Genomic DNA, 14,414 nt, shown 5'->3' with positions numbered 1-14,414 from the left:
TTGATGGGCCCAGGGTTGCGGGTGTATCCTTTTAATTCACTTTTATTTAGGAAGGTAACCTATTCAGGGCTTAGATGCGTTTAATTGTGGGTACTTAGAAGGACCATGAAACTGAATGAGGTGAACCATTAACCTAGATTATAAAGAGTTATGTTATCCATTCTTGTCATACACCTAGCATGGATGGTATCACAGTAAACAGAAACACAACACCTCTCAGATCTCATGTATTATTTGTCAGCTCTCTGTTACATATGCACATGTTTGATGTGGCACATGTCTTACTTTATGATACAGGATTGCCTTGTGTTCCTGCAACACATATAGTTGGATCAGCATCACTGCTGGGCACAGCTGCCAAGCAAGAGGAGGCCTCGTCAATGTACAAACACAGCCTCAGTAACTGACTTCTTTATCTTCCTATTACAAAATCACTACAGTAGGAGAGCCACGGGGGAGATATTCCAACATTCAGATTATGGAAGCTGGCAATGAATTACACACTCAGCTGGAGTACAGCAGTGTAGGATTAACTTCCGGCTTTTCAGGCTACTGGGGCAAATGTAGGATGTACTGGTGATGTTCATCTATCTGCCTACAAAACATATGCTAAATGATAAATAGTTTTAGAAACATTGCGTACACTATTGGTGACCTAAGTGCTTAATCGCGAAGAGTATTTAATCGTGGCAAGCAACTGCGAGTATAAAAGTGCAAACTTTCATATGTTACATAACCAAGAAGACTGCTGCGATATGATGTAAAATAGAGATAGCATAACCTTACTTAGGAGAAAATGTCAATGACTATTTGACTGAATGGGAAAGTACATGAGAGCTACACTATTTCGGAGAGTGATCAGTTCGGATGTAAAGAAGAAATATATTCTCTAATGGATTACACATATATGATTCACTCCAAAGAAGTCAAAGACCTCTACTTTCGATGACATACCAGCACATCTCAGACAGCAAGAAAGTCAATCTTTAACCATAAGGATTGTGCATACCTCATATAGTGATAAATAAAAGCTATGCATACTGATTCTTGTATTTTCCAGTAATACTTACTTCTGGGTCGAGCTCTTCTAAAGCCTGCTCCAGCTGTTTCAGTTCTTCTGACGTCAGCGTTCCAAGAATCTCATCCTCATCAATGTGCTTGTACTTATCAAAGTCTTTTCGGAAAGGAAGAGCCATGGTCCCCACAGAAATGCAAGTCAACTAATGTCTTCACGCTTTGAGATGTCCAAACGAGACGTTCTGAACTTCAAACACCTGCGGATGATAATCAAATGTTAATGCATCAGTCCCTGCACAGTAAACCACCTGAAACAGGGCCAAGCGCTCAAAGCCGCTGCCATTCTAATGATAAACTACAGACAAATGCAGCTGGCAATGGGAAAAGGTCATCCTGAGTGATAAGTGATGACATAAAGTAATTCCTATCAACATTGTCATCATCATAGTTCTGCGTTTGCTCAATGGAGCGCATGAAGCGAATCTTCAGTCCATCCATCTGCTTGAAATTGGTAATGACTGAATTTTGTGCGATTATGGAAATAAGGCTAGAATAAGACTGCAAAACGCGAAGACACTAAAACTACACTTAATCACTTATTTAAAAGTATTATATGCACGACTAGCATCAGCAGCAAACAAAAAGAGAATCTTGAATTACTGACAAAACCGTTTCCAAAAATGTAAGTACTCGTGACACACACACACACATATATATATATATATATATATATATATATATATATATATATATATATATATACATACATATATATATATAAATATATATATATTCTAGACTATATTAGAGCATAGTCATGAGAAGCTAGGCGGTGAGAAATACAATACTACTGGAATGAGAAACAAGATCCTGAAATGATACAAGATGACGTGTTTCATAAAGCCAGGGATGGCAAGTGCAATCATGCTCTCATGTTACATTTTTGGGGTCTTTTGGTTGTGTCATTCTCTTTGGAGCCTCTTCATCAGATGAATTAATCCTCGACATACAAAAAGCCTCAACGAGCAACACTGGGCGGAGCCAACCCAAGCATTGCCTTCTTTACTCCTTTATCTGACCAGATGCATGACAGTTTTTTCAGTTGTGGCAGCCACAAAAACACATATATCTACATGTGTGCTTCATATGTAGTGAGCCATCCTATAGGTGTGTGCTGTCAATGCGCAGAGATGGGGACATTTGTTAAGTTCCAATTCAAATAGATGACACTATTTGAAAACAAACACGGGAGCACTCTTAGAATGCCTCCACCTTATCCATTCAAGAGTGTGTTACATTAGCACTGCCAGGAGGAACAAGCATTTGCAATGCAAATAGGTCTCGCATTTGTGAGTTAGAGCTATTGACGTACATGGCAATGTTTTTTACCTACACGTTTTATTTTTGGAGTGAATGTATGTAGTGTACAAAATCCCTTGGAAAGGTCCTGTACTTCGTAATAAATATATTGAAAAAGACGCAAAGTGTGGATTGTGTCAACAATTGCTTGGCACGTACCTCATGGGTGAAGTGTCGCCACACATGCACACCGTGGTGCTTTACTAATGCGAAACTCATTAATAAAAGTAGTGCTTACAGACTGAACCAACGCGATCGGGATCGAAGCATGGGGCCGAATCCCGGCTTCTCTTTAATTTTCTAGAGTATTTGACTCGCTCTCCTGCGTCTTGGTTATCCCCCAAACATTGGGAGGCAATGAAGTTTACCAAGGGGGCAGGGGTGCTTCGGTGGTACATAAAAATGTATTCATTGCCTAGTTGTCAAAGGTCGCCTGGTGCTATTAGTTGAAAGTGTGCAAATTTCATTGAGATATTAAGAGTACTTTATTTGCATCTATGAGAAAATCGACATTAACTAGACAAAATGCCAGAATGCGTGTCAGTTTTCACAGTGTTTTAGACAGTACTGGTTGCTTAGTTTCCTTGCATTAATTTTTGGATTTACTCTTTTACACAGCATCCAGAGTAGGTTACCTAACCCCAATGCCCCGAGTTGTTAAATGACCCATAGAAGGGAGTGTTTTACATTTGAGCAAATGTGTCCAAATGTAATTTTGTTGGTGCCATGGAATGATCAGCCAATGAGGTACTCGATGAGCAGGTATTTAACTACACGTTCAAAACGTACGGTATTGTGGCTGTTGTTTGTTTGTACACAACCACCTCTCTGAATGTGTTTATTAACACAGCTACATCTACCAGACATTGCTCACGGAGGGGCGACTAAAGCACAGAACAAAATGTATTCATTTGTCCTGAGTGTGAAGGCACCCGGAAGGCTTAGGTGCCCGCCTGGAGAGGCTAGGAATCCCTGCGCTTCTACAGACACTGCCTTGCTCCTCTGCACCAGCAGGGCACAGCTCAGAATCTGCCGCATTTGCTAAGAATAGGTGAGGGGGATGAGGTTGGGGCATGCGGGAGTTGCCGGCAGATTTTCAGGTTATTGAAAGTGATGATTCTGACGTGAGGCAATGGAGACTGACTTTCTGTTTGTCTGCACCAGTCTATTTCTCCACCATCCACAGAGCTCACTGTCATGTATCCATTCATCTCTTTGTTAGAGGTGCGCAAGCCAATATATCAATTAGCAGGTAGAGCCAGCCGGAGACGAGCCAAGCGTATACGAGCCGGTGGGCGAGCCATGAAAATGATCAGCATGTTAATCATACCGTAAACATGATGTAAATGTGCGATAATGTCTCTTCAGGATTCAAAAAAGTGCATTTCTTAAGCGCGTCGCCTCAGTACACAAGATTATAGCACTGATTTGAGAGGAAGTTATTAAAAGTGCTCGTTTTAGGCTTGAGTTAAAACACTGCCGCTCCTCCCGCCCAACGACAATGCCATTTGTGAACTAAGAGGCATCAGTTGCCATGCATACCCCGAATGTTGTCTAGAGTCTTATTATATTTAGAGTAACTTTAAAATCTAGTTCATTAAACACGAGAAGTTTTTGTACAGCTCGTATCTTGAACTTGCATATTTCAAGGTGGCAATAATAAAGATGAAAACGGAAGTGCCGGCAGGCAAGAAAACATGAACAGGAGCCTGGGGGGGTGGGGGAGTGTGAGAAGTCAGACTGAGGATGGGGGCGGCGGGGTGGGGAGACAGGGAAGAAAATAGTGGTAGGAGTAAGGGGGCCAATAGCCATGGAAGGATACAAATGATGAATGAGGAGGGACTAACAAGACTCAAACCAATCGGAAGGCAGCATTTAAGACAAAAGCCAATGGGCAGAGTGGGCGGAGCTTCCACGAAGCTTCCACACTACAGTATATACTGCATGCCTCGCAAAGCGATGGCAGCGCATTCGCGCTGCAACGTTAGGCGAGACCTAAAAAGGGAAATATCAATGCAATGAAGGCCTAAATAAATTAGAAAATAAATCAGCACTACAAGTAGGGTTAAAACGTTCTCATTTGGGACGCATAGGTATATATCCGAGTGAGGTCCCTTGGTTTAATGCATGGTATACGTATGTGAGGGTCTGGCTACATCAGATTCTGGTCCTCAGTGTTATAGGGCTATGGGTTGACCTACTAAAGAATTAGTGGGACTGGTACCCAATGGGAGGATGACACACTCAAGGAGATATCTTAGAGATATCCCAGGCTGAGACATGGTAAATAATATATTTTCGAAAGGTTGCACCTATGGTCATGAATACTAATAGCACTAAAATGCTGAAATGATTCAAATAGTATGTTTTCATGTGCTAAAGTGTAGAAATGTATGGAAAAAATAGATTTTAATTATTTTAATTTTAGCGGGGGTAAACAAGAAGTCTAAGAGATTTTAGAAAGTCTAAGTAAGCTTTCATTTAAAAGTGAAGTGATATAAATGTAGCAGTTCTTCTGTCATTGAGTGAATTTCTCCACATTGTAGCATAATTAGTATCAAAATCTCCCTCCCGGTCTTAGTTAGTCCTGCACCATTATTTCTCCCCACAAGAAGTTAATAGTTTCACATGTTTCGTATTTCTCTCTCTATTCAAAAATAAAATTGCGGAATACCTACCAATCATACAATAAACCCCATCACATAATTATAACACACTACAAAAGCATACGATTTGAAAAATTATAGGGTAAAACTGTTGTCATAAAACTGTGCGTGTATAATACATCCCAAAGCTAAAAAAACAGTTACAAATAGCAAACTAACAAGTCCATAAATTATGCAACATTCACAACTGCATGTGTTATTTAGAGAGAAAAGAGGCCAACGACCCTAAGGAGTAACTTTGAGGTCGATAGGTGCGACCCATAGAATGTATCATTGACATAGACTGTCCGGTGGTTCTTTAAACATGGAGAATTGAATCAACAATAATCACCGCCCATGGTAATGGAAGCTACAAATAACAACTGATCGCTTTGCAGTGTTTTCATTCTTTCTTTTAGAAATGTAGGGACTTTTGTCACCCCCACCATAGATAACAACACAAGGGCGCTGAGCACTGCTAGAGCGGTAGAGCGGGTCCTCTTAAGACTGTGGACTTAACACAAAGGTATTACCAATTCCCGAACCATTTCCCAACAACATCGGTTAAGGTCCAGAGGACCTATGTTGACAAACTGGTCTGTTTATTAATGACTCCCGTGGCTTAACCATAACGATGTTAAGTAGGACAAAGTGAGTGATTTCAAAAGTCACACAAATACATTTTAAGGATGTTAACCCTTCACAGTACCCTGTCCATTGTCAACTGGTCCTGTTGTCTAAGGTGTATGAGAGAAAGCAGGCAAAAGGAAGACTGGAAAAGTCGGAAGGCAGGTAAAAAGACGAGCATTAGCAAAGCCAAAAGTTATTTATTATACAGTCGCAATTGCCAAAAAAACTATGTTTCCTACATTCAGAGGCCTATACCACGTGAGGCAGAAGGTTCAATGTAGGCAGGGCAGTGTAACAGGCATAGACAAAGCCAATAGATATGGTTTTGGCAAGCTGGTGTGATAGTTCTTTATTTCTTTTATGTATAGCATATACCACAAAAATACAAAGAGGGAAGAAAAAAGAAAATATGGCTCCGCCAAAATAAACTATCTGTATGCATGCAATATAAACTTTAAAAAAATGAGTAATTTATATTGTTAATAGAACAGTAAGTGGTCCTTCCTAGCAGGCAGGTTTACTTCTTAAAACAAGCACTGCCCAGTGCTGTATGTTGTGGTGGGTAGAAGGAAAACGTGAATCCCAACGTGTAAGAAACTGTAATGGTGCAGGACTGTCTGTCCTTCTACTTAGGGGTCAGTTAAGGACAACGCGCAGCAGGAGTGGTCATCTACAGATGTTTAAACATGAGTCCACCATATTACAGGCTGCACTGAATTAGGCCAGATATGCTTCAGAAATCATGTTGCGGCTAAATAAATGCAACTTACAAATTATCTAGAATCTCCTATTTGGTACACATGATCAACACCAAAATGATCGCATATACGTAACTGGGTCTCTAATGATCAACAGTAGAAGCAGATTTAGAGATCTGTTTTACTCCTAATGCCTTTGAGATACAGAGTACTGTGTGTGTTTGACTTAATGAGAATCATCCTTGAACCTGAGCACTCACCACTTAACATTCAAGCACAACTTTATGCAATGCATCTGCTGGCCTAGCCTCAAAGGGGATCTAAGGCTCTCTCTCCCGTTCTCCTTTTTTTCCCTCCACTCACCCTTACTTTCTCAGTCTCTCTCTCCTCCTCTTCCTCCCCTCCCTCCCCAAAACGTGGGAGAGGGAGCCGGAACCATTAAACGGTCCAGCAAATACACAGGGGAAAGGCTGATTGAAATATTCACTCTCCAAACCTTTTCCAGGACATTACAGGAGAGTACCAGCAATGTCTTTGGAACAGACTGGGCTAAACCGGTGAGCTGTGGATCGGGATAAACCTGTGAGCTGTGGACTGGGATAAACCTGTGCGCTGTGGACTGGGATAAACCTGTGCGCTGTGGACTGGGATAAACCTGTGCGCTGTGGACCGGGATAAACCTGTGCGCTGTGGACTGGGATAAACCTGTGCGCTGTGGACTGGGATAAACCTGTGCGCTGTGGACCGGGATAAACCTGTGAGCTGTGGACCGGGATAAACCTGTGAGCTGTGGACCGCGATAAACCGGTGAGCTGTGGACCGGGATAAACCTGTGCGCTGTGGACTGGGATAAACCTGTGCGCTGTGGACCGGGATAAGCCTGTGAGCTGTGGACCGGGATAAACCTGTGAGCTGTGGACTGGGATAAACCGGTGAGCTGTGGACCGGGATACACCTGTGAGCTGTGGACCGGGATAAACCTGTGCGCTGTGGACTTGGATAAACCTGTGCGCTGTGGACTGGGATAAACCTGTGCGCTGTGGACTGGGATAAACCTGTGCGCTGTGGACCGGGATAAGCCTGTGAGCTGTGGACCGGGATAAAACTGTGAGCTGTGGACCGGGATAAACCTGTGAGCTGTGGACCGGGATAATCCTGTGAGCTGTGGACCGGTATAAACCTGTGAGCTGTGAACTGGGATAAATCTGTGAGCTGCGGGCCGGGATAAACCTGTGGGATAAACCTGTGAGCTGTGCACTGGGATAAACCTGTGAGCTGTGATCAAATCAAAAGGGGATCAGTCAGCACAACACTGAGTGCAGTCATGTTGGATTGTGTCTTGCAAAGGGCTGTAGATTCATTTAGGTACTAGTAGACACACAGCCTATATCGTAGTGTAAAAACAAATTGAGTGTTTTACTTGACTACTTTGTAGGGATTGCAGTAATTTCATTTACCAATAGCATATGTGTTTCCCTTTCATAGAAATAGTCCTAAATCCTCTGACACTTCAGATCCAGCTTGTATCCTAAAGAATTAGGAAGACTCCTTTCTGGAAAAAGACCTACTGCCTGACTGGGAAGCACTGGAAGACAGTCCCTCTCATTATCTTAAATCTCCACTTCTAGGCCTCAAATCCACAACTGGGGCTGCCAGTGTCCTTACTTGGCCCACAGCGACATTTAGACTTGCGTCTACTTGCTGTGCCTGTCTGCTGGAGGAGCAAACGGTTGAGTGTCTGGGTGCTGATTTACTGGAAAGGTCTTAGACCTAGAGGAGGCTGTTCAATAGTGAAACCCTGAACAGAGAGAACTGCATTTGGTAGAGCAGCCCTAGAGACCGGTAAACGTGCTATATTTTGGAAACCTGCCTTAACCTTTATGAAAACTTATAACATCCACATCGAGACCAACGTTGAGTCTCAATTGTAGCCATGAAATCACACTGAGCTGTGCCCTCAGTATTTTTCTTCCGTTTCCTACCGCAGCAGTGCTGGATGCCTCATCTTCTTCAGGCCATTAGTTTGGTATCACAGGCCGAAGGTGGAACTGAAATGCTGACTTAGCGGAGTCAGGAACTACATCCAACTTGGAACTCTGCCAAGTAAGAAAGTAATTCTCCCCCTACCCTAAAAAACTTCCATCTAAAGAAGTTGCAGTTTATGGAAGGTTTTCAACGTGCACCATTAAGTAACATTCCATTGGACTTATTTTTTATTTCCCAGCATAGCCTTGAAACTCTTGATCCATTTGCTTTCTTTTTCCTTAGTTTGTGACCTACCAATTGTTTCTTTTTTCAGTTTAAATCTGTAAGTTCTTTATTCATGTACCTGTATTGGATTTTGTTTGTGCTGTTTCACATAACACCTTGTACATTTTATCTGTGGGCTGTACTGCTGCTCTGGCCTAAAAACCGAATGTGAATCAAGAAACGGTCGCAGAAACCTATTCACGTCTCTGGATTGGACCTCTAGGCATACCCCCTAGCTAATCCCTTGCAAAAAAGATTTTTTTACTCATGCTGTTGCATCCCTTACACATTCACCACATGTGTCTTTCTGGAAGGCTTCTTTTTTCCCACTGTGGTGTTGCAAACGTGATCCCGGTCATTCAAATTCAGAGTGAAGACTATCTAAATGTAGCCAAGATTCCACCCAGTTCATCTAATATAGATGGATGATGGAAATGATACACTGTCCAGCAGAGATGTTTCTAGAGCCTGGAAGCCCCTCAGTGGAAAACACAAGACAAAGCAGATGATGCAAGATAATATCAAAAGGCATACTTGTAGCAACTCTAAGATTGTTAGTAATTATTTTACATGTGATGATTAGCTTCACTTTCCTCTTCCAAAGCTCAGAGAACTGCTTACACTAAAATCTAAAAAGTCTCACTAAATAAATACCCACACCTTCTTACAGTTACAAAATAATATCACTTCTATTGTCTGCTTTCAGACACTTCAAAAGGCAGATAGAACAATCTTAGTTTACATTGGTCTCTTTTCCATGAGTAGGGTTGTCCTGGTGCCTGACCCACACTTTCCCATCATGCACTGCTCTTCCCTCTGGTAATCATGCCGCATTATCAAACTTAACAATAGCCAGAGCGGAAGTGTACACTGACCTTGGAAACTGAAGGCCATCGAGCGATTTTTGGCTGTTAATCCCCCTGTGCCTTAAATTGTACATTTGAGTGTTTAATTTGTACAGGTGGGGAGTGCCGGCACTCACTTTTGGGAGCTGGAGATATTTTCATCATCTGAGTCTGTCCCTGAGTACGACAGTGAATGGTAGAAAAGGGAGTAAGGGTGAAGAGAGATATAAGAAAACAATGACCAAAGGCAATGCACGGATATAAGAGTCTGAGAAACAGACCGAAGTGCGTGCTGTGGAAAAGAGGCAAACGTCCAATCAAAGGCAGACTTGGTATGTGGCAACCCTGGCATCTGGCAGGGGTGGCGCAGGGCTTTTAGAAAAGCTTTCCGCCTCTTCAGTTTCTTTCACACAAATTAAACACAGTTAATGTCATGTAGTTGTGCGTGTAAATATGTTAAATTCTGCATCATGTATATGATCACGAATTGTCTCCAGTTCCAGCCCTGGGATGTCCACTGCTCTATTGCGCCCCAAGACACATTCTTAATACATCGCAAACATACATACACGATTCAAATGTACATACAGCAAGGGATACAACACCAATGTTCCGAATAAACTGGCATGACCATGGCATAAGCCTCGCAGGTTGTCAAAACGTAAAGAACATGGCAGAATGGAATAGACAACGTATCAACTATGTGATTTTGAAAGCTTACAGACTTTTGTTGAATTTTAAATTATTTATGAAATAAGAAGACAAGCAGACCAAGGAAAACAATTTTCGGAAAAAAATTAATACATTTTTTAATAAAGTTTGGCCTGCTCTCTGAAAGGATACTGCTGACAGAGGAGTGTTCATTTAGTGGAACTGCTCCCTCCACATTCAAGAAATAAGATACAAATGCTTGTAGCTTTATTGGTTTTCCTTTTCTTTCTTCCTCTCAACTACGTGGCTTGAACTTTGGAATACATTGATTACTGATAATTTGAATCAATTTTTTTCTTATTTTATGCGTTAATATTTTAACACCCACCCTTTCCCAGTTAAAAGTTCTAAACTATAAATTCAATCAAAGAGGATGATTTTTAGCCCAAATCGTCCAGTCTTTAACGCTAAGCGGACAAAGCACTTCACGGGCTATCACGAGCGGCATGGAGCGGATTTTGCCCCTCACAGGCCAGTGCACTTTTACTGAACTGTGGCCTTTGCTGATGCTGTTCAGTGTTGGAAGAGCTGCTTCCTGTACAGTTCCCTTGCTGGCGGCCAACACTGGAAAAATCTCTAGCTCTGGAAACTGCTTGTAGCCAGAGCCACCGAGGAGAAGGAAAGAGCATCCAGGCCCAGCTCGCAAAGCCTGTTGTGCTCTTTAATAGAACTTAGGCGCACAGATGGCTGGATTTTATATTGAAAATCCACATTTCCAATTCACACAATGTGATATTCACAAAGGGATTGACTGACTTGTAAAATTACACCACTGCAGGGAATTTTTACTTGGAAGTACACCTCACAGTGGTGGGGGTTCCAAGTTGAAACCCCTGCTAAACATTTTGGGGATTCACAATATTTCGCCTGCAAGGCGGCCATCCCTCGTTGTACTCTTCTTACAGGTAGGTGTGAGGAAGTGTTTGGTGTGGAAAGAGGAGGAAACACTCGCTTAGAATTGGTGGGGAACGTTGGGCAAGGGTTGTCTCAATAGTAATAAACTGTATCCCTGTGTGGAAAAATAAAATAAAAGGATTTAAACTGCAAATTCACTATTGTGCTACTATCATTTAAATGTAGACCGTAATGCCTATGCATGGAGGTAATGTGACTGTTGCAGATTCTAACGAGAAACTGTGGAATTCCTTGTGAGTTTAATGTTAGGCCGAAATATAGCACAAACATAGGAAAAAACCCACGGTAAAAGATTTTTGATTACTTTTTGGGAATCAACCCATTGCCGATAGGTTGATCCCTGCGATAGCACTTGGTGGGATCACTAACAGTTCAGCGGAGCCTGAGGATATATGATAAGCTTCCATTTAAGTTACTGAGATATGTTCTGTAGCTTTTCTTTCAAAATGCATCTGACTTATATAGATATCACATTAGAGGTAGATTATACCATCATATGCGGGACACAAATCCAGAGCCCACCAAGTTAATAAGTGGAGACTAGACACATGCATTTCAGGAACTTTAATAATCAGTTGAATCACCATCACTCAGGTGGCGATCAGTCTGGGGCAGATTTGGTGGTTATGAGGAAAGGTTCTAAAGTTCATATTTGTTAAGTCACATACCTTTGATTTCAGATTCCTGAAAGTAATCAACATCATTATTTACTGCAAATGGAGATAAACTACATTTTGATCCATTTGTAGGTCTCGCCTAGGCAGCGCATGCCCTGCACTCACTGTCTCAAAGAGACATGCTGTATCTAGGATATGGGCTTCAGAAAACGTCCATCTTTTTCCTTAGTGCCTCTTGCAGTCCTTTGGCTTTTCATTGGTGAATACACTTAGTTGTCCCTCCTTTTGGACTTTTGTATCCTGCCATGAGGACTGCCCCTTTTACATGTGCTGCCTCTGCTCAAGTGTTCTGTTTACTTTGCTTGAGTATCTTCATTTGCCTGTCCACTTAATATAAGCGTGCCGATCACCCTACCCCCAGCACCCCTCCGACATCACAGTTTTTTGTTTTATCCTAAATTAGTACATTTTACCGTCCACCCCCACACCCTCGCCCCTCCCACAACACTGATTGCCTATCCTCAACACCACTCCGACATTGCTGCTTTTTTTTATTTACAATCATTACATTTTAGCGCTGCAAGGAGGAAGATTAGGTGATTTTCTCAGAATCACAGAATGTTGAGCTAAGGCTCGAACGCTGATCCCGAACTCCCGAGTCGGCAGCTCTGACTACTGCACCACATCCTGTCACTCTGGGGATCTATGTTGGAGTCTCCCTTCGTTTGCCTCAAAGGTGCTGCACTAACGTCAGGGCACTTGTTTTTTTATGCACTTTAACCATTGTCTAGGAACAGTTGCCAGCTTTAAGAAAAGAGGCTAACAACAGATGCCACCCACCCCAGATCCCTTAGACAGACATAGCACCAGGCTTGAACACCATATTTATTCGCTTGAAGCAAGTAGCAATGATTTACACAAGTGAAAAGCCCCACAAGAGGCGGTGCAGTAAAGCAGGCGAAAATTGCTCCAGGGAGAGTGAGTCAAAGCATCCACCTAGTCACCTAATGGCTCTTTCACACACCTACAATATGACAAATGCCCAGGGAAAAACACCTGGGAAGGAGCAACACATGGCTGAAGCCAGCAACCGCACACGCCACACTGACAACACGAAAGCATACTCCGCCGGTGGTACTTAAAACACTGTTCGCACCCAAAACCAAAAAAATTACCACTGCTGCAAATATCGGTTGTTGTCACCATGCTTGCTTTCCAGGAAAAAAGAGTCGCACGAGCACCACACAGGACATAACCCTTTTTTTCAAAACCTCTTCTTTTTGCACATTTCAACAAAGGAGGTACCTTTCCAATGCATTTTGTCTAAGCTGGGAAAATACACAAAAATGTGACAGCTAATAAACAGTTTAAACACTCCGGGCTCCTGGCTATTCTTTAGTTCATAAAACTGACTTAAAAAATCCAGACTGTACTCTAGCTTTGAATACATCACTTCTCCGAAGCCATCAGGGAAGTGACGCCTCAGCTTCAAAGGACTATCGTTTTCCTTTCAACTGGTACACATATGCTTTCATTTATAGCAAAGTAGCGATTACCTATTTGGACATATTATCCATATTTTATTTAGCTTATATCAGAAAAATAAATTATAAACTTTAGAATACATGTTTTTGGATACCGAAAAGGGTAATATCAGCCTTTCCAATTGCAAATATAAAAAGCTCCAGGGGATATGGCCCATAGAAAAACAAGCTGCAGTTCTGTATTGTATCACAGGGTGGACTGTAGGTGAGGTGGCTTGCATTTAGCATCATACATAGAAACACATTGCTGTAGTTAACGTTGAGTTGGTTTAAATGTCTTGAAGGTATTAAGTAGCTAGCCCAGCAATGTTAAATGCTTACAAACCACAAAACAAAAGTCAAAAACTTTCTCAATTACAACGTCAGTAGCTCAAACCTTCACCAATGCGAGACTGATTGTATTGCAAATGCTTGTTTCACATGTCAACAGTGGGATCGAGGGCCTAATATATTGTTTGGCGTACAGCCTGTACGGTCACGGAGGCCATCAACCCACCCTTCCTCCAACAGTGGATCACTCCAACAAATGCAGAGAACTTTGCCAACATGGAGGTGATCTTGTTGAGAGAGTAAATACGCTGTGAAATTAGTTCAGCTCTCTTTATTGCACCCACCATGTACAGCACAGCCACCACTGGGCCAACCCTTCAACCAACTGCTCTCTCGTTTTCCAGGAAACCCCACAATTCCACATTATGCCCCTAAGACTCCATAGTTACAATAGATCTCTTTGTTTAAAGTGTATCCGCTGGGGTGGTGGATGCACTGTTTCATGCCAACCGGGCTGCCATGTTGTTGCAGACACCTGAAATTCTCGTTTTGCCTTTCAATAACAAGCTCTCCAAAGCTGCAGTTTGTTGCTGAAATAGAAAGCAAAAATGGCCATGACAGAAGTGAAGTTCCTAGCTGAGCTTTAAAGCCACTTTTTTTCCGTTCCTGCGATATGGTGGACCCAAACAGAGAAAATATGAAGTGTCCGCCCTGCTTTAAATAGGGTGAGGCAGCTGCCTATGAAACCTGGTGACCATGTGATAGATGGATTACCAGGTCAGGGGTTTCTGATGAAAGAGCCAGCTAAGGCCCTGCTGCCAGAAACCCCATCTCTAAATGAAGAGGAATACCCAGAAGTTTAGCAGGGAGGGATCTTTGCTAAATGAAGATGAGCTCCACCCAATTCTAAACA

General features: G+C 42.3%; 1 protein-coding gene across 2 annotated transcripts in view; it reads right to left on the bottom strand.

Annotated features, from left to right (window-relative positions):
• The window catches only part of TMOD2 (tropomodulin 2), a 338,026-nt gene that overhangs the window by 234,357 nt on the left and 89,255 nt on the right, over window positions 1-14,414 (bottom strand). For both annotated transcript variants that reach the window (XM_085644184.1, XM_085644185.1), the window contains exon 2: window positions 1,071-1,274. In XM_085644184.1, coding sequence (XP_085500310.1) covers window positions 1,071-1,196 — 126 coding nt within the window. In that variant the 5' untranslated portion in view covers window positions 1,197-1,274. The remainder of the gene's footprint in view (window positions 1-1,070; window positions 1,275-14,414) is intronic.

This window comes from Triturus cristatus, chromosome 3_1, assembly GCF_964204655.1.
Source record: "Triturus cristatus chromosome 3_1, aTriCri1.1, whole genome shotgun sequence".
Classification (NCBI taxonomy): Eukaryota; Metazoa; Chordata; class Amphibia; order Caudata; family Salamandridae; genus Triturus; species Triturus cristatus.
This window is presented reverse-complemented; position numbering and strand designations above follow the sequence as displayed.